The sequence below is a fragment of the Magallana gigas genome, chromosome 6 (genome assembly GCF_963853765.1).
Source record: "Magallana gigas chromosome 6, xbMagGiga1.1, whole genome shotgun sequence".
Taxonomy (NCBI): Eukaryota; Metazoa; Mollusca; class Bivalvia; order Ostreida; family Ostreidae; genus Magallana; species Magallana gigas.
Genome location: NC_088858.1, coordinates 15,846,635 through 15,867,480, shown reverse-complemented (window position 1 = coordinate 15,867,480; position 20,846 = coordinate 15,846,635). Strand labels below are relative to the sequence as shown.

Here is a 20,846-nt window from a genome sequence, read left to right as displayed (position 1 = left end):
GACTCAACAGATAAAAAAAGAAAGATAGATATGATATCAACTGCATTTATTCATCAGAAGAAGGTTTTCACAAAACTATACGCAAAATAAATCATATAAATTAAAACAATCAATAAAATCCATTTGAAATTCACTAACGATATAACAGGAAAATATAAAAATACGCTAAAGCACACTGCCATTACAAAGTAGAATAAAACAGAGAAAAAGGCTCCTTTCACATCTGTGTCAATAGATTCAGTAAGGTTGTCCACAAGGGAACCGGTTTTATAGAAACGTTCCAACATGGCCTCCTTTTCTATATACCTGTCGTACATCCAGTTTTTGAAACCCTCTTCGTCTCGAGGCACGCTTTTTATATCGAACACTCGATAATGGACGCGAATTGGCGGGAATTTTCCCCTGGAGAAAATAAGGTACAGACCATTGGGTGCCTCACCCCGCGGGTATGCTATGGTGGTGTCCACGATCCACTTCAGATTCCGACACTTCTTTAAGTCGGAGGAACCTGGTAAAACGTACCACAAAGTAAACGTGTTAGAAAACATCTGTACACTGTACAACCTCATGACCAAACGTTACAATACAGTGTGCGGTATTTGATTACACAACTCTTTTTGGCAGTAACAGATTTCATTAAACTTTTCAATCTTTACTTTCTTTAAAACTTTTCGTTGAATATATGATCAATAATCAGTGAAAAAATTTACTAGATCAGCCATAGGATAAAAAAGCATAAGAGTAAATAGTTTTGATAAATATCAATGCAAACTTTATTAAAGTACATTCAAAAGAAGGCACGTGTAAGGTTATAACATCCGCACAGAATTTATCTTTTAAACATCACATGATATCTAAATGAAATCACTCTTTCTTCACAGTATCTTCTTGTCAATGATATACAGTTTGATATAGTTTAATACAGACGACTATATACACATGAATGATGCCGGTATTCCAGTGAAAAAAAATCAAAATATCCTATATAACTTACTGGTTAAATCAATTAATGAAATAAAAAAAACAACTTTGTTTCTCAAATGACAATCTTACAAAGATTTTCTCATACTAATTTCTGAAATGTGTGTTAATAAAAACTTGCTATTGATTGCGAATCTTCCAAATCTAAATGGTGACTACCTTCTTTTGGGGTCAACTCGTCAATAATTGTTTGTGTTGCGACCAATCGAGGCAGGCAGACATTATTAAGTATGGGTAAACCATGTTGATTTGCGTACCTTAGAAGAGAATGAAAGAAACATTCAATTACGCATAAATCATAATAATAGGTGTCCAAAAACAATGTCAAATGATTTTAAAATTCACTTTTTGTGATATAACATAATTAAGCCTAATATCGACGATCGTGATCAAGGTTTATTTCATTGTAAAACTGCATCTTCCAAAATAACACACATCCAATAGACTTCATCATGCAGTAACACATCTTTCTGGAAAAAATTAACTTCTAACTAATTACTTTATGTACAGGGATATACTTTCCCCGTTTTATTTTTTACTTTTTTGCCCCCGTTGTCAGCGGGCAAATTTAAGACTGGGCGAATTAAAAAAATAAATTGAAAATCCAATGTTAATTAGAAAGACTATTTACATGTATTTCTACCTGTGTCTTGACGAATTCAAGACGAGACAAAACTCGTTTGCAAGAGTAGACGGGCGAAAAAACACGGGGCAAAAATAACCATGTACACAACATGCTTTAAGACCCATATAAATCGTTGTATGAAACAAATTCAGAACATAGATACATGGCAGATTTCTCCAATTAATGTACAGCGTGACATTCATCTTCTCTACTCTACAGAATTTTGAAGATGGTGCTATAAAATGTTACGGTATTTACTAAACGTAAACACTTAGAGCACGTAACGAAGATTTATCACATAATCTTTAAGTAGGATATAGACCCTTCGATTGTAACTAGAGACATGCTAATCTAAAGTAATTTGAGCAAAACATAGGCGATTGGTACGGTTGTGTTGAGTGTTCAAAATATTTTTATTTTATCATAATTACTAAATATCAAATTAGTAATACAACAAATACTAGTATTTTAAAGACGCATATCAGAATGCAAGAAATTTCATAATAATAAGTTTGGATAAGATACAAAACTTCAGAAGGGTGTAGATATGAAAGACGATTGTACTTCTGGCCTTATGGACCAAATCTCATCAAGTACTAACTTCCGCCACCACATAGCTCTACGCGTGAAATTATGACTTTTCAATGCAAGTGCGAGAAGAGGTACTTGGCTAGAATTGGTTCTAGGTAAATAATTAATTAATCCTCGCGTGCTTGATTTATGAACCCCAGTACCTCTGGCTTGATGGACGCATGTTACACAAAAATCCACCCTCCGGAAAGAGCACAACCCATTTCTTCATGCCATCTGAGTAGGCGCTTCTGATATGCTCTTTCATATTCCGCATCTGTTCGTTTCGTTTTGCTTCAGTCTAAAAGGACATAAACGATATTTTAATAAACTGTTGGTCGTTACAATTAATTTTTATCTTCAGGTGATTTAAATGTTTGAAGGATTCTATTGGTAATATGGACAATGCATTACTTTTCAATTACTAGTACTTCATGAATTAAAAATAAAGACAGACTAAAGTACTAGTATTTTGATGCAAAACTAATACAGTGTAGTTCAAATATCGTTTGCTTTTTCTTTTTCTTTTTTTACATTATTTCTTCAAAATTGAAAAAGTACAACCCTGGGTTTTTCCAGAAAGAAATCACCATGAAAACATGACATCCAACCGAAGTGCGTGAGTCTGAACACGTGATCCATTATCCAGATCAAGTGACCGGCCGTGGGACCCTTTGAATACATTGACTGCATCATAACTCCAATGTCTGCGGTAGATTGATGATTACATAGAAGAAGGACCTCATCACTATAGATGTCTTTCAAAGAGTCCCCAGACTCTTTCACTGGAAAATCAACAAATCCGTTACTCGTGATTACAGTCAAATATCGTTATCAAGTGTCCTATCTATTTAGGATATTCAATTTGTTGGTAATTACAAACTAAAACTTGGGGGGGGGGGATGTATTTTGAAATTAAAACGAAATACAAGCTTAATATTAAAAATTTAATATCGATGACGGGGTACATATACAAGTGTACGTACAAGTAACTCCCTCTGTATAAAACCATGACGACACGAGTCCCAGGGAAGCTTTGAACAGAAGGGCGTCAATTTTCCAGTACAGTGCAGGGGCGGTGAACCTTAACGGCAGCAGGAGGATATGGAGTGTGATGAACACAGAGACAACACAGTACTGTGAGAACACGAAGTATAGCCCCTTAATCACGTAATAAGGTCCAGGGAACAGCATCGTTTGTATCACGTTATCCTAAAGAGAAAACCATAAATCAATTAATTTAAATTAATCAGAATGAGACCTTGATTTAAAGGGTAATAAATAATTAATACAAGATTCTCAACCAAACTCTTTCAGTGCAACAAACTGAACTTCTACGGTTATTCTGGATTTCCTACGACGTATTTTGCATTTCAAAAAAGTTGTCATTTTTAAATTGAAGAGGGCCTATAAAACAAACGATGTAAAACAAACATTCAAATCTGTAAAGTTCGAGTGTTTCACAACTACGGTATATCCACATGCGACAAAAATACATTGCAAAGCCAAATATTGTCCCTGAAAAACATTCTTACTGCAAGAAAGAAATGAATCCCAGTGGTCAAATGCCAGTGTAAAAGTCTTGAAGAGTAAAGCACAGCAGACTATACTTCTTAATATCCAATCAAGTAACAAATGTGGTAGTGTTATTGAGGAAACATCGGACCTTACATGTAACCCTTCAATTACACAAGGACGTATTTGTTCCGGTTATCCCGGATATTACGTTATATATATAAACTAGATAGGTTCATTGGTTTCTAAAAGAGGGTAACTACATGTATACGTGATAAACACCAGAAATAACCACTTGTAATTATCATGGCTTTAAATCATTACATACGTACTTCTTATCTATACCATCTTTCCTGTTTTCAACCTTAAAACCCGTATTTATAAGAAAAGTTTTGTTTCAAGTTTTATACAAATTTTGTTTACATAATTTTCCCATGGAAATATGGTTTAACTGACCGGGAAAACTACTGTAATGCCAATTATTATACACATACATGCACTAAGTATTAAGTAAAAAAGCGTACATTTTTAAAATTAAAATTGGACCTAGCAGAATTTAATACTCGGTCGGTGTGGTTATTATTTCACGAAACTCATCTAAAAGTTGCATTCTTAAAAACTTTTTTAAAGACCTCTGCTTTTAAATCACACAGAGAAGATTGGTGGATAAGGCGTGTAAATTGCCCATACACCATCCGACAAACTACTGAAAATTAAAATATCAATAAATTTGATTTTTTTTAAAATCATTTAAAACAAAATATATTTAACATATCAATGATTTGTTACTTATAAATATGTTCAATACTTGGAATATGTTGACTCAAACAGGCGTATACGTAAAAAAAACCTGCAAGTAGTGTCATTTTTTAGAACTTCAAGGCATTTTCTTTCATAGAGTGGGTCTGTGCCCCATATTTTTCTCATACAAACCGATTTCAGTCAACAAAAATGTGGAGAGATGAACCACTATGTACATGAAAAATATCATTTTGTGTCCAACAATTGAACGTTTTGAAAAAATAATACAAGTCCGTAAATTCGTGGCAAAAGTCACATATAGTATTGAAGCAGCTCACTATATTGTGTCTAAAATGGCTAAGTGGTTAGTGCACCCGACATAAACCAACCTTACAAAAATGTATATATCTAGGGTTTTTATGTTATGGGTTCGATACCACCAAAATTTAATGCAAACTTTTTTCATCGTTTGTTAAATATTCTAAAAACTGAATATAGTTAGAAATTATGCTTTTGCAAAGTTGTATTATAATATATTTAAATGGATTTAATTGAAAAAAAAAATAAATTCAAAATTGTATTTCACGACTAAACCGAATGGGCATTTGCACTATCTTATTCCCCCCCCCCCCCCAATCTTCTTTACACATGTTGGTCGCAGTAAGTATAATATTGAACAAATATATTATAAAGACAAAAACATAACTTAAACAGATATTCGCCTGTGGCAAGTCTGGTGCAAAACTGCATAGTTGTGATAGTTGTGAGAATCTGTGATAGGTAATATATATATATATATATAGATAAATCCAAGAAAAACCTCAGTGGTCGGTGAAATATATATAAAACTTGTATTGTAAAACATCTGAAGAAAATGAAAGCGCTTATGTTTTACTCGATCTTTGTGTTTTCATTTATTTAAGTTTTATATATATATATATATATATATATATAGAAAAATGTTTTCAGTAGACGATAACACAATAATCCATTTCTTTCAAATTTAATCCAGAGCGCTTTCGCCTGATCGGCTCTTCAGTGGATTTCAAATTATATATATATATTTTACAAGTTCTTAAGTAAGTGCACCCCTCATTTCCATCGAAGTTTGTTGCTCTGCTCTTATATACAGTAAACTATAGTTACAGGACAAGGCACTAATTCCGGGACAAGGTGATGCGCATATATACGGATATATTTACATTTTCCAGTGGCTTTGCCTGTGATAACACTACGTATCGATTTTGTACTATAAAATCCATAATTATATTTATCCATTTATATTTAAACATTTAATCGCACAGTGGCTAAAAATTATATAAATATAAGTAATAAGGAATCATTCTTTGAATATTATGAGGTCACAATACTCAAAGAATAATTCCTTCTAGCACCAAAAGGACAGTGTGGAATCATTTACTAGATCTTGACCTTTCTTCCTTTAGCAATAGTTTGGGTACTTGAACATTTTTTTATGTATTAGATGTAAATGCGGTCATCATTCCCTCTTCCCGTAGATTTGTATATATATTTTGAAAGAAGGCTGAAGACGCAACACACATTTCGTACATGTAGCTACAGGTCTGTAGGTCTCCGTATGAAAAAAAATATATATATAATTAAGGACGACATTAAGCTATAAATTGCATCTTTTTTCAAAGCACATTATATAAATATTGCCTGTTTGGGAGGGTAACAGTATATAAATAGTGCCTGTTTGGGAGGTAACAGTTGAAATTGACACCCCGAGGAAACCATTGTAAGCCGACGCGAAGCGGAGGTTGACAATGGTTTTCGAGGGGTGTCAGTTTCAACTGTTATCCTCCCAAACAGGCACTATTTATTTTATTATACTGAATGTCTTAAGTTTAGAGAATTTTTATAGAAATGACGTGAATTGTAAGGCGAACCGTACGCGCATAATTTACGCGCATGTAACAATTCGTTGTGTTACCTGTTGCTAAGTGTGTTGCTAACGCTGAGGGTAATAGAGCGGATTATCAACTGCGTCTAAACCAATCAGATTTCAGTATTTAACATGAAAGTATAATAATTCGTAATGTTACCCGTTGCTAAGTGCGTTGCTAACGCTGAGGGTAATAGAACAGATTATGAACTGCGTCTAAACCAATCAGATTTCAGTATTTAACACGAAAGAATAAAAAAAAAACTCTAACACTTAGGTGACGTTCAACCGAATTTGTTCAGACCGTGAGCAACAGACCTGCATGCAGTTAACACATTATAGTACTTTGAATTTCACAACATTCACGATTTAAAATTTTTTCTACCATGAGTGATATGACCATTTAATTCATGTTTTATGAAAAGTTTATGGCGTGTGGCTTTTAGAATTTTTGTGTTGTACCAACAAACAAGGGGTTTGTTATTATGTTTACTATAAACTTTTATGGTAAGAACAATGTCGCTTTAATACAAAATTACAATCGAATTTAGCATGGTATCTTTACTAAAAACCAATACCAGTAAAATAAAAATTTCGGGAAAAAAAAATTCCCTGAACAAAATTGATATCATCCTGAATAAACCATAATAAAACAAGAGGCCTATGGGCCACATTGCTCACTTGATCAACAATATCCATCATAAAATCAGCTTAAATCTGATTTGTACATTCACTGCAACAAAAATACATGACGACTGAAATCAGAATGACATACTCGTAAATGTCACACTTACCTACAAAACATTTATTTTCCAACTTGCAAAAGTATGCACACAAAAGTGGGACTATAAAATCTGGTTTTAGACTTTCCTATTTTCGTTTTGTAAACACCGACTTATCTCCTTCAAAATTTCTACACATACTAATCTAAGGTTCGAAATATTATAGAGTGGTAAACCTTTAAAAAGTATTGTTCAGAAACAGTTAATACATTAACTGAATAATGGATGTTTCTTCTTTTATCTTAGCAGATAATTACATAGATATTGTCCATTTAAATTTTATACTCATTATAGGATATGCAGTCATTTAAAATTCCAGCTCATTTGCAACTTTGTAAAATGGTTGGTATTTTGCTTATCTCACTAGATGCACTAACCAAGTTTGGTTAATAAAGACAAGTATTTACATCTAGCATAATTAATTAACTCATTACAGTATCTATTGCAAAATATAATACATATCAAGGATTTTGCATTGATATGCTTAAACGATGTTTATTTGAAAAGAGTCTAGAAATCCTTGAAAGAAAAAAATAAAGCAATTTATACTCAATGTTAGCACAAGGTGAATTTACATGTAGTATATGCAATGTATCAAAATTGTTTAAAATGTGATCAAGTGCTTGGGCAAGTAATCTGACAAGTGCTTAATCAGAGACTAAAGCAAACAAGAGGCCAATGGGCCATATTGCTAACCTGAGCAACAATAGACATAATGAAATCAGATTTATGGAGTCTTAAACAAAATATGTGAAAAATGTCACATACTAGATTCTGTATAATTCTTTATACATGGATTATAAATATCAAATTTAGAACCGCTTGTGAGGCTCAAGAATTTACAGGGGCCAAAGTCTGCATATATGTACAACCATACATAATAACATTTGAATTTTTGTGAATAATTTCAATGTTCTCCTTTGTAAAATTGGAGCCCCTCCCCCCTGTTGATACGCGTTGATACACAATCAAGTGTACTTCTTCTTATTTGGTGATACATGCATCACGAAGGCTCAAACAGAAAGACTAAAAAATAACGGTTTTGAGCTATGTGTGTTAGAGATACTCGTGAATAAACAGTAGGAAAACATTGTCAATTAAAATCAGATATGTTTTGCATTTTTTGATTGGTCGAACGGTTGCAGTAAACCCCAATCAAAATCCAGGAAAATAAATTCCGACTTTTGATAGCACGATATGCCAAGGGTTTGTGAGAAGCAGTGCGGATCAGAAACCCTTGGCTAGTGAAGATGCCCCTCCCCCCTCTCTCAATTGTGGCCCAACTCTACTCTTGCAATTATGATTTTGACAAATTTTAATCTCACAATCAGGTACTGACTAACTTACAGTTTTTCTAGGCAAATTGTGTTTTAGAAAATGATTTTTAAAGTTTTTTCCTTACATATTCCTATGGAAAAATTTGACACCCCCCCCCCCCAATTGTGGTCCCAACCTACCCCGGGGATCATGATTTGAACAAATTTGAATCTACAGTACCTGAGAATGCTTCCACACAAGTTTAAGCTTTTCTGGCCAACTGATTTTTGAGAAGATGTTTTTTGAAAAATACCAACAAATTTTCAATGATTTTTACCGGTAATTATCTCCCTTTGAAAGGAGGCTAGGCCCTTATTCTAAAAATTTGAATCCCCTATATCTAAGGATACTTTGTCTGGTTGAAATCAGCCCAATGGTTCTGGAGAGGTGGAAAAGGTAAAAAGTTTACAGACAGACAGACTGACGGATGCCGGACAAAAAAGTGATCAGAAAAGCTCATATTGAGCTTTCAGTTCAGGTGAGCTAAAAACATAAAAAAAAACCTTTCTGACTGCTGAAAATCAACAAAACATTTTTCAATATGGTCAATATCATATAAACATACATATGTACCAATGTACCATGTGCCTATACATGTTTTTGATTACATCAGCAACAAAAGCCATTGAAAGAATTTTTTAAATAAGTATTAAAAACTCACATTACATGATGTCATTAAAAATATCAACAGTGGCAGACAAGGAATATAGAGACATTGGAGGTCAATAAAGTAAAAGAGTGGCCAGATGTTGCAAGATGAAAAAGAATGCCATAAGAGTCCTTCCTCTTGGAGGACATGGTGTTCTGTTTCCGATAGGAAGATTTCATGGTCACATTTGTTAAACATGTCAGTTTGGTATTGTTGAGAAATCTCGTAAACAGGCCTATAGCCTTCATGAAAAACATAAAACACGCTGGCTTCACAGTGTTTTCATTATGGTCTTGCAACAAAGTGGTCATTTTTATTGGGCTAACAGTGCAAAGAATGAAATCCCATCGATCAAATACATGTACGACCAATGGAGTCACTTATCATAATGAGTGCAGGAATGGTCACAGTGAAATTTCAGAGAACAAGATTCAAGGTCTATGATAAAGGGTTTGCAGAGGCTTAGCCCTGATGTGGAATTAGACTATCTAAGATGAGTGCATAATGAATAATTTATCATTTAATTACCTTATACATTTTGTATTGCAAAATATCACAACAATTGCTATGTGAAAGATGAAAATGAATTAAGCTAATCTGCCTTAATCTGGAAAAAAAACCTTCAACTGAAAGGAAAGAATGCCCATCAGAATCACATTGCACAAAATATGACAACATTAGAGCAGTTCTGCAAAATGTATTGTTCTTTATAATAACTAATTGAAAATCAGATGCAATCAAATTTACCATTGATTTTCATATTATGCTTTCACTATTTACATATAATGTGGTCACATTGGTACAAATTTAGTCCAAATTGAATTAGATGAGATAACTGGATGGTAAATCGGATGAAAAATTGCACCTTGTGTTCACATCATTATAATAAAAACCCTATTACTATATGAATTTACTCAATTCAAGGGTGTGATCAAGATTGTGACTGATATACTGTTCAAATTTGAGGGGCTTAGATAGATCTATAGCTTGCATGAGACCCTAATCTAGCGGTAGCAGCTACGGTAAATAGAATATCGAGCTTACGTCATATTTAATGCTATATAAAAGTTTATTGTATCATTTTCTATTATAACTAATTCACTACCATAGTTACCAACTTACCACTGATCGGCACCATATATGTTTTTTTATTTCAAGTTGAAAATTCCTTATCTGCATGATAGAATTAATAAATGAACTTTTCCACCAAGAATTATACAAATTATGTCTTTGGTGGTAGAGATTTCCAACTTTGTGTCCTAGAACAGCTTAACAGCTTAACAATTGGTCTGTTAGAGTTTTATATAGGATAGGTTTTTAAAGCTGTAGGTCAGTTTTAATATATAAGCCCGACCCTAGAGCAATCAAATGCAGACATCAAGATCTTGATAGGTAGACGATAAATAGAAATAATTATAATGAATTGAGAGATTCATATTGTGCTTAACTAAGGCTGATCATATCATTAAATACAGAATATATATTTGTCTCCAAAACAAACTTAACTTAAATAATTATATGAAGTTAATTAAACTTAAACTCAATTGTATTACCCTTAAACAATTCTTAATAAAAAAAAAAACCCGGAGGTATTGTACCCATAATAGAGTACTTACCTACCACTCCCTCCCCCTCCCCCCCCCCCCCCCCCAACCCCGCGCCTTTCTCTCTCATGACATCCTGACAGTGGTGCTCAGTCAAGCTTATCACTGATTTGTTTACATCGCACATTTTGGCAGTCAAGGCTGTAACGTTACAACAGTATAATCTATGTACTGGGTCACATTTTTTGGTGATCTTTCCGATGATACAGACTTATCGATTACTAATACATACCTTTATCAAAATCAAATTTACCAGATGTAGACATGTGATCTTTGCTCACATCCTTGATCTTATCAAGGTTTAGCAAATGGTTTTTTGTACGACTTACCTATATTTAATCCCATTCGGACCTCTCTTAACTCTATGTTCGAGGTAAACGGTTTGTCCGAGGAAACCCGATTTAAAAACTTCCATGTAAACGTTGCAAAAATTCGCGGGAATCAGAGAGGATAAGAAAATGTCTTTTGTATCCCAGGTTTTGTCCTGTGCAGGTATATCTCAAAACTTAGGAAGGCCGAATTTAGTTCCAAGTTTATGTTAAGAAGTATTATGTTGAATCGTAGAGGGTGCGATCGTAGACGAAGTTTTTTACCTTATTTCGAATTTCCTCTTTTTGAATTAAAATCATTGAGATATTTAACGACAGTAGGATTAAGATACTTAATGACAGTATGGAACTATGCCGTTGATTAATTCGTATTAATTCAGTAGTTGACAGTTATAACAGTAGCTTTTAATTATAGGACAACTTGAAGCAAAGGAGATTCAAGGTAAAATGGATCTCTTGGGCAAGAAGATGGAGGATTTGAAACTTGAAATCTTTGAGGTCACAAGAGGAAAGTACGTCGATTTCTTCACCCAAAAACTTCAAGCTACTTCAGCTTTAGTTGAAAACGTAGAAAAGGTTTCTGGGGATCTACATGATGCAAAAGAAAAGATAGAAAACGATGTAAGTATCTTGGCCTAAAAACGTAACATATGTCCCTGGCTTAAAAGCGGTAACCTCAGTAGAAGTCTGAGTCGATAACTCTGATATTTGCCTTCATCAAATCTCGGGACAGTCCTTCATAATTCATGTTTGCATATTCTTCCACAGCTTCAGACATTTGTTGCCATTAAAATTGTAATATTTGTATCTTTTGCGCTTGCTTCAGTTTTGCAGCTACAACATCCATTCCTAATTGTTACCAATAAATATGCATTTTTCTCCATTACATAAGGTTAGTCTAAAGTTTATTCAGCTGGTGTGGGTTTTTTTTAGTTAAAAGGTCAGTATTTTGTATATCTGAAAACAAAAGAGTTTCATCAGTCATTTAAATTTGTAACTTTAAATCAATGTGAACTTCTGCACATCAAAACAAGGATACGTACAAGCTGTTTACATTGTGAGAAAATCAGTATGTATTTTAAGAAATGCAGCTTTAAATTAAGTTAGGGTCGTACATATGTCCAATCTCCTCAACCCATCATGCACAGGGCTCTTGTTAACACAAGAATCTGCAATCCTGGGATATTTATTTAATACTGTGTTTGGATCTACCCAGACTGAAAAACTGTCTTTTGTGTCTTCTTGCTTACCAAATACTCTGAAAATTCAATAGAAAATATATATGTAGGTGTTGCTTATTGGGAAATGGATATAGATTATAATGATTAAGGGTAACTAAAGTACATACAGATCAAAATTTTAAAGGAACAATGATGGATTTGATAAAAAAAATTAAAATAATATTGCTACTTATATGGAGTTGACATTGGCCAATGGGAGGAATTGACTTGTAAATTAATTCCAGTATTACACATTTAGAGTACCAGTACTACTATAGCATACAGTACCAGACTAAATGATCACATGTTTTATAGTAGAGTGAAAATAATAATAAATAAATATTTCTGATAGCTCTAACTTATGGTTTCGAAAATCCTGTTGTGTGTGTTTTAGGTACAAAACCAGCTAACATTATCCAAAGAAGTCCTCACAAATTTGAAAGGGGATTTAGAAAACCACAAATGTGTTCTAGTGATTTTGGAAAGGCTGTTGCAGATACAAGACAACTTGGAATGTGCTGCCTCAGCCAATAAAAGACACAGCTACTCTGAAGCAGCAGCATCCCTACTGAAGGCCGATGTACTACTAGGTACACCCCTGGAGGGATATGATGACATTGAGGTACTGATGGCCTTGCAGACTGAGTGCTGTGTACAGAAACAGAAGTTGATATTTGAAATGACCGAGAAATGGAAACAAATGATATCATGGAGCTCCAGTGACGCGAACAGCCAGAGCAAATCCAGACAAGTGTTTCAGCTGGAGTTAACATCCGGAGGTAATGTGCTGTCTGAGATTATAGGAGCAATGGAAACGCTTGGGGATCTGGAATCTACCCTAAAAAATTTTGGAAAAAGATTGATTTCTGACCTGTTTAAACCCTGTGTTGTTAACTCAACAGCAACAGTCAAAAACACTCCTGAGAATATTGTCATAGTAACTGTAAACAATGAAAAGACCCCAGTTCCACCCCCTCCCAAACAAATGTATATGAATGTTATGACCATCATCCAAGTCTTGGAAAAGTATTTCTCAGACTTGACAGTGCAGGATGGAACGAATTTCCTATCGTGTGTCGGCAGGCAAGTTTCACAAGAACTGTTGGAGTTGATTGTCAAAGAATGCCTAACACCAGCCATTCCTCACAATAACAAAGATATGGCAGAATTTGAAGCCAACTGTATTGAACCAACCAAGGCCTTTCAAGGCATACTTGTAAACTTGAAGTTTATACCAGAAGATGACAATGCTTTGGAAGAGTTTGTAAAGAACATAGATGTCCTCTTTGTCAATAAGAAATCCAAGGACATCTTGCTTCGAGCCAGAGAACTGATGAAATCTGAGCTTCACAATACGGTAAAGGTGTCAGATGAATATCCTCTAGGGGAAATGGCAGGTGGCCCTTCAGAAAGAAAGTCCAGGAAAGTTGAGCTAGCCAGCTCTGGTCAGGGTAGTTCAGACACATTTAAGCTGCCAGCTTGTCAGATCAGGTAAGGAAAACATATTTCATCTATCTTCAGATTTTAGAGTTAAACTCAGAGTTCAAAATAAGCCAGTGCAAATTTTTGGTAGTTATATCATTCAATGTATTTTAAAGTGTAAATCTTATATGATAATGAATGAACAGTTTTCATTTGTAAATTTCTTTCATCTTTTGAATAGTGTCTAATTCTTCTGTTTGCAGTGCATGCACACAGCAGTTGATGACCCTAGCATATGAAACACTGGAAGAAGCTACCAGCAGTTCTCAGGAGTGTGCAGTGCAACTGTTCTTTGCTGCCAGAAACATGTTTGAACTGTTCTGCAGTGTGTACCCTACAGCACATCAGAAGGCTTTATCACTGTTTCCACAGATGAGTGGTAGGCAAAATAAAACAATTAGTTGCTTACCACCTTATGCTTTTGACAAAGACAAATTAAAATCAGGCTAAAACCAGATGTAGAGGTCTATCAGAGGACCTTTAGATTCCATATGTAATGTTTATGTCAGTGATAGGAAAGTTTATGCTTTTTTGATCAAACCCTTATTTTGTTCATATAAATCCCCTCATAATGGAGTACCAGTGCTGAAACTTCTGGCTTTTTCTGTTCTTTTTTTCTCTCCTCTCTTTAAAAGGTACCAACATGTGTTAAACTATAATGGTCTGTCTTAAATTACTGTAAAAAAAATGCATGTATATTGTAGCTGTATTCAACAATGACTGTATGTACGTGTGTCATCACCTTGCTATGATTGGCCACCAGTTCAACAAGTCCCTCCCTGAGGACGTCCAGGCCACATTTGTAGACCTGATGCCGAAGATTCGTCGACTGGGGACTGATACAATGTTACAGCAACTCAACTCCCAAAAGGACATCATGCTGGACTATCTACAGGCAGCAAAGGGTAGACGGAAATGCATTTATACATATATTTCACTTTGATTCTATATTGAAAAGAAAATGCATTAATAGTCATCTTGTTGTACCCTTGAATATTAAATGATAAACCACTTTTAATTGAAAATGTAATATAAACAGACTGCTGATGACTCAATTGGATAGAATCCGATTATTATGGCTAAATAATTTTTTTTGAATGATTGCAAAATGATGTTAAAGTGTTGTACTTCTAGTAACTGAACTTTTCAATTATGAAGGGTATCATACAGGTGTCGAAAGATATTTCAATACATTTTACTACCATGCATATCATTAGTTTAGTGAGAATTTAAATAGGCAGTCTCAAAACAATAATAAGGTATTTGAACTTTATTAAAGTATTTCTAAGACTCTAAAAATTAAACTTTATTAAAGTATTTGTAAGACATCAAAAATTACACAATTTTGAAGAAAAAAGTCTTTTAATTTGACAGCTATTGACAAGAAACATCAGAGTAAAATAACTGAATATTCATCTTTTCAACGTTTATAATGATAAATATAGAAGTTTATAATGCTATGTCAAAATTTTAAAGTCAGATATCAAGTTATGAGCAAGATACAGAGTTCATAATTCTTTGTTTTGTTAACAAAGTTTGAATATTATTATTGTTTACTTATATGTTGTATTGGTGTAAGTTTCAATCAAAGGTAATTTTCTTTTGTTGATAATAGTATTTATGAAGATATTGAATTAGTTTAAATTGTTTTTTACAAGTCATTTTGTCTAAGAAATCGTAATTATCTACTTTACATTTTTTGTAAACAACCATAAGACTCTAGCTTTGTTTACATAACAACCAATTCTTACCTCTGTATCTCGCTTGTAACTTGTTTTTAACATTCAATATTTTGACCACTCATTAAAAATGCACTGGTGAACCATTTTATACCTAAAAATTATAAATAAAATTTTTGATCTCAAATTGTGTCCAAGTCCCTTTAAAGCACATGTTTTGTTTTTGACAGGTTTTGTGAGTGTGTCTGAGGGTTCAAACTCTACCAGTACAGAGAAAGCAGTCAAACAGGTGCTTCACCAGCTGGGCCATCTTCAAAAAGTCTGGCAGGAGATCCTTCCCGTCAATCAATACAGAAAGTCAATAGGTAAGGTGTGGCCAAAAAGCGAAATGTCAATCAATATAGGAAGTCAATAAGAATGACGTATGTAGCATTAGAACACTGTTGAAGAATAATAGAAAACTGGCAATGCTGCATTTGAAATCCGATGTCCAGTAGAAAAAAAAATTAATGGAAAAGAGGGCCAAGAAACATGTTTTTCATGCTTTAAAAGAATAACCTTCCAAGATATCCATTGCTGAATTTAGAGATTTTTTGACTGAATATAAATGACAACCTGTGGTAGTTAAATCAAGTTGAAAGTTTTTTGCTTTTTAAAATAAATAAAACAACTTTAAATATACATGTTCTAGTAGTCAGTTACTGTGGTTTCATTTATATTAAAGGGTATCAATTTTCATGGATAAAGTGAAAATCACAGTTTCAAGGATACGTAAATTCGAGGCCAATGACCCTATCAATACAAATCTTAATAGAAATTGCATTTCAATGAACATTTAATTTCGTGGATCAACGAAATCCACGAAAATTGGTATTCAACAATATTGATGAAACCACAGTACTTTTATTTGATTTTAGTTAGCACTTTACATGTATCAGTATATGCTCTTTAAATGTAGGTACCTTGCTGAACATGGTGGTTGTGGAAATCTGTGACAGAGTTGTGAGTTTAGAGGACATCTCTGCCTCTGATGCCTCACAGCTGGCCTCACTTATGTCTCTCATTCAAAAAAGGGCTGGTCCTTTAATGAAGTCAACCAATGACGAAGGGGATGTGAATGTCACCATTGAACTTCAGCGCAATGTGCCGAAATGGCTGCGATTTACTGAAATCATCACGGTTCTGAATGCCAGTCTCCTTGAGATTAATGACCGGTGGGCTGATGGCAAGGGGCCATTAGCTAATGAACTCACAGCCTCAGAAGTGAAGCAGATGATCAGAGCTTTGTTTCAGAATACTGACAGACGGTCAGCAATCTTGGCAAAAATAAGATAGTGCTGTAATGAGAACATGTATTTATGCAATGTTTCCTTGAGTCTTTTATGAACTTGTTTATTGTTGCTTGTTAATGTATAAAAGGATTAAAGGGATATTATATATTTGATAAATTTTGTTGGTTTGTATGAGTACTAGAACATGTTAATTATTTTTGACATTTTATTATATGTATTAAAAATATTGAATCCAAAGCAAGATCTAGTGTGGATGCTATAGTAGAGGTGGTACATCTATAATAACTTAAATATGTTTTGACCTTGACCGATGACTTCAAGAGGCCCAAGGACTATGTCATTCACCTGAGTCGATAGCCAAAATCGGATGAAATCAACTTCATGGTATCAAGTACAAATTATCTTGACAACTTAGTAGAGTGTATTTTTGTGTAAAAAGATCTTCATTTTTAGATCACCTGAGTCACTCAGGTGACCTAATGCTGTCATTGTGCGTTGTGCGTTAACAATTTTACATTTTTAACTTCTTCTTGAAAACTACAAGGCTAATTGTTACCATTTTTGGTAAGAAGAATCTAAATTGTGAAATTCATGGCTCTATCATCCCCAGGGCACCACAGGCAGGGCCAAATATGCAAATAAAGGCAAATTTTCAAAAATCTTCTCTACTCCCACACATGTAAGGAAAAAACTAAATGCATGGTTATGATTTTCATGAAGCCCTCTACCAAAATTGTGAAATTAATGGCCCTTGGTCAGGGGTTCACGATCTAGGGTGGACCAATATGGCCATATACATGTAGTAAAAATGTATTAGATCTTAGAAAATCTTCTTTGGGACAAGGGTTTAGGCCCTAGGGCGGGGTCAGTGCAGCCATATGGTGAAAATGTATTAAGTCTTAGAAAATCTATTTTACTTCCGCACATGTGGGGGAAAAAATGAATGCATGGTTGTGATGTCCACAAACTCCTCTTCTTAAATTGTGAAATTTATGGCCCGTGGGTCAGGGGTTCAGGCTGGGGGGGGGGGGGGGGGGGGCAATAGGCCATATAGTGTTAATGCATATGTTTAAAAATCTTCTCTACTCTCACACATCTGTAAGAAAGACTTGCTTCATAATTATGTTAACCAGGAAGTCATCTATTAAAATTGTAAATTTTATGTCCCCTAGATAATGGGTGTTGACTCTAGGGCGGGGCCAAAATGGATGTATAGTGTTAATGCATATAATGTTTAAAGATTATCCTCTCTACTCCCACACACTTGTAGGGAAAACTGAATTCATAATTTTGTAGACCAGGAAGTCCTCTACCAAATTTTTTAAATTCCATGTCCCCCGAGGTAGGGGTTCTAAATCTAGGGCGGGGACAAATATTCATATAGGGTTGGGATTCTAAATGCGGGGTGTGGCTAAAAGCATGGTCATTTAGTGTTAATGTATAGAGAATGTTTAAGAAAGGTCTACTGACACTGAATAAAAACCGACTGCATATTTAGAAAAAAACAGTAAGTTGTCATCTTTTATAATATTTCATGCCACCTACATGTAAGGTAAGTGTTATGGCTGGGAAAGGAGGAGTATATTTGTCTTGTTATTTTATTCTGCTCAGGAATTTCAATGAAAGAAATGAGATACCCTGGTAATTCACATACAAGTGTGTTTAGAAAAAAGAAAGAATGAAGCTGTGTATTCAAGTTAAGATATTGTGAAATTAATTGAGTTATCTTCCCTTGCTTCTCCATAATGGAGTTTTTAATCAATAAATATAATGTAATGAAGAAGTTGTATGATTTTTTAAAAAAGTATGCAAGTATTTTATTTATTGAAACAAAATAAGTTTTTGAAGTCTTTATACAAATACTTAGACTCATTACATGTAATGGAAAATATTAATTGGCTAACCAAAATCATCGATAAACAGTACATGTAAAATGATATTGGTATCAATACTAAATGGTGTACTTATATTGGAACAAATGTGAAGAGAACTTTTAATATCTAATGTTAAATAGCTGTTCTCTAGTACCGGTATGTTTTTTTTTAATGCCAATAGGGAGAATTTCTGTCTGCCCCTGGGGATGGGGAGTGGGAGGTTGTTTTAATAAAACATGTCTACTAGCCACCTTGTTTTAGTTTATCTATGAAAACATATACACATAAAACCTATCTTGAAAGTGAAAAAATATGGGAAAATTAATTCATCTATTTTCTTGCACCTTTTCAATATCAGGTCATGCACTCTATCATGATCTTTATAATTTTTTCGCCAAAATTATAGGTTTCATAGCCCTTTTTGAAAGATTTCAGGCAGGTAGTCATTACAATATTATAATTTTTTTTACTCCAGAATGAAACTTAATTAAATGCATATATGAGACTCCTCGACAAGTTTGTGTATGGACCATGGTTTTTGGGTGACCGTTAAGGCTTATTGGCCTCTTGTTTTCTGCATACCTTAAATATCAAACCCATTTGTTGTTTTACTTTTTTGTTGAAAAGCTTTTTTAGCTCACCTGAGCTAAAAGCTCAAGTAAACTTTTCTGATCACTTTTTTTTAACTTGTGTGGAAGCATCCTGAGGTAGTGTTGATTCAAGTTTGTTCAAATCATGATCCCGGGGGGCCTATCATGATTGGGGGTTGAATTTTTACGTAAAATATTTAGAGAAAATATTCAAAAATCTTTTTCTCTTAATCGACCAGAAAAGCTGTAAATCATAATCCCCAGCGGTACAGTGATGCCACAATGGGGGGGGGGGTGTATTTTTGTATAAGAATATACATGTATATAGAGAAAAAGCTTTTAAAATCTTCTTCTCTAAAGCTAATCAGCCAGAAAAGCTGAAACTTGTGTGGAAGCATCCTCAGGTTATGTAGATTCTAGATGTTCAAATCATAATCCCTGGGGGTACAGTAATGCCACAATGGGGGGGGGGGGGGGGGGGGGAGGTAATTTTATATATAAGAACACAAGTATATATAGAGAAACAGCTTTTAAAGATCTTCTCAAGAAACACTTGGCCAGAAAAGGCTGTAACTTCTGTGGAAGTATTCTGAGGTAGTGTAGATTCTAGTTTGTTCAAATCATGATCCCCGGGGGCAGAGTGGGTCCACCATTGGGGGGGGGGGGGGGCAAATGTTTACAAAGGAATGTATAGAGAAATATCTTATTTTTGGACGTTTATCAAGCAGAAAAGCTGTTGCTTGAATGGAAACATCTTCAGGTAGTGTAATAAATATATAGAAAAGTCTAAAAATCAAAAAAAAAAAAAAAAAAAAAAGGATGAGACTATAATAGAGGAGTCAAATTTTTACATAGGAAAAAAATTATCATATTTGCATTTGTTAATTCTCAATTGCTAAGACTGTGGACCAGGATAATTCTTGTGCCACACATGGGGTTTATATTTATATGAACAGTTGTTTAAGATCATTTTGAAAAGGCAATCGTCAATATTTGATATAACTATGAATTTATCTAGTTACAAAAGGTGCCAAGTATAAAAACATCTGTAGAAAATTTTGAAAATATTTTAAAACAGGGTCAATTTTACTCATTCTTTGTCCCGATATTTTATATATGAATTCATAAAGTAGATTTTATTATGGCTAGTGTTGCTCAGGTGAGCGATGTGGCCCATGGGCCTCAGAGCCACAAAAGTTTAGCTTTTCTGTGCAAATAATTTTTAACAATTTACTAAGATTTATCATTTATTTATTTAATCCAATACTGAAAAGTTGAACCCTCATAATTATGTAGTCCAACCCTACTTATTGGGATTATGATTTAAACATTTGAATTTACACTACTTGAGGATACTTCTACATAAATTTCAGCTTTTCTGGCCAAATAGTTTTATTAAAAGATTTTTTATCGAGCTTTTTCACTATTTTAATGCAAAAGTTAAAGCCCAATTTGTGGCCCCACTCTTCCTTCGGGGATCATGTTTTTAACAAACTTGAGTATACACTAACTGGGGATGATTCCAGACAAGTTTAAGCTTTTCTAGATTAATAGATTTTGAGAATGATTTTTCTTCAAAATGTCAAAATATTTTTATAGTTATAAATTAATACGCTTTGAAAGAAAAAAACCCCTTCTATTTAAACAAACTCGAATACTTTTTACTTACGGATGTTTTGTATCAAATGTA

At 33.9% G+C, this 20,846-nt stretch overlaps 2 protein-coding genes across 6 annotated transcripts; one reads left to right on the top strand and one right to left on the bottom strand.

Moving 5' to 3' along the window:
- Positions 1–31: 31 nt before the first annotated feature.
- LOC105339961 (acyl-CoA:lysophosphatidylglycerol acyltransferase 1) lies at positions 32–11,021 on the bottom strand. 5 transcript variants are annotated; one of them, XM_066089266.1, is made up of 7 exons: positions 10,923–10,982; positions 10,209–10,259; positions 3,163–3,388; positions 2,741–2,961; positions 2,341–2,477; positions 1,141–1,238; positions 32–508 (listed from the first exon to the last, which is right to left on the bottom strand). In XM_066089266.1, the coding sequence occupies exons 3-7, from the start codon at positions 3,368–3,370 to the stop codon at positions 54–56; spliced, it is 1,119 nt and encodes a 372-aa protein (XP_065945338.1). In that variant the 5' UTR covers positions 3,371–3,388; positions 10,209–10,259; positions 10,923–10,982; the 3' UTR covers positions 32–53. The 5 variants fall into 5 exon arrangements, with proteins under 5 accessions (XP_065945338.1, XP_065945339.1, XP_034324282.2 ...); XM_066089267.1 differs by lacking the exon at positions 10,209–10,259 and having other exon boundaries at positions 1,103–1,238; positions 10,923–11,021; XM_034468391.2 differs by lacking the exon at positions 10,209–10,259 and having other exon boundaries at positions 10,923–11,021.
- Positions 11,022–11,025: 4 nt separating this feature from the next.
- Positions 11,026–16,852, top strand: LOC105317570 (centromere/kinetochore protein zw10 homolog). The gene is made up of 7 exons (XM_011414250.4): positions 11,026–11,182; positions 11,435–11,640; positions 12,634–13,730; positions 13,925–14,100; positions 14,426–14,626; positions 15,631–15,765; positions 16,359–16,852. The coding sequence occupies exons 1-7, from the start codon at positions 11,149–11,151 to the stop codon at positions 16,733–16,735; spliced, it is 2,226 nt and encodes a 741-aa protein (XP_011412552.3). The 5' UTR covers positions 11,026–11,148; the 3' UTR covers positions 16,736–16,852.
- Positions 16,853–20,846: the final 3,994 nt, after the last annotated feature.

Excerpts from the sequence above, each read along its gene's own strand:
- LOC105339961 (XM_034468391.2), bottom strand. The coding sequence starts at position 3,370 with ATGCTGTTCCCTGGACCTTATTACGTGATTAAGGGGCTATACTTCGTG. Across the intron at positions 2,962-3,162 it reads TTATACAGAGGGAGTTACTT|TGAAAGAGTCTGGGGACTCT; the intron begins GTACGTACACTT and ends TTGATTTTCCAG. Across the intron at positions 2,478-2,740 it reads TCTTTCTGGAAAAACCCAGG|ACTGAAGCAAAACGAAACGA; the intron begins GTTGTACTTTTT and ends ATGTCCTTTTAG.
- LOC105317570 (XM_011414250.4), top strand. The coding sequence starts at position 11,149 with ATGTCTTTTGTATCCCAGGTTTTGTCCTGTGCAG. Across the intron at positions 11,641-12,633 it reads AAGAAAAGATAGAAAACGAT|GTACAAAACCAGCTAACATT; the intron begins GTAAGTATCTTG and ends TGTGTGTTTTAG. Across the intron at positions 15,766-16,358 it reads TCAATACAGAAAGTCAATAG|GTACCTTGCTGAACATGGTG; the intron begins GTAAGGTGTGGC and ends CTTTAAATGTAG.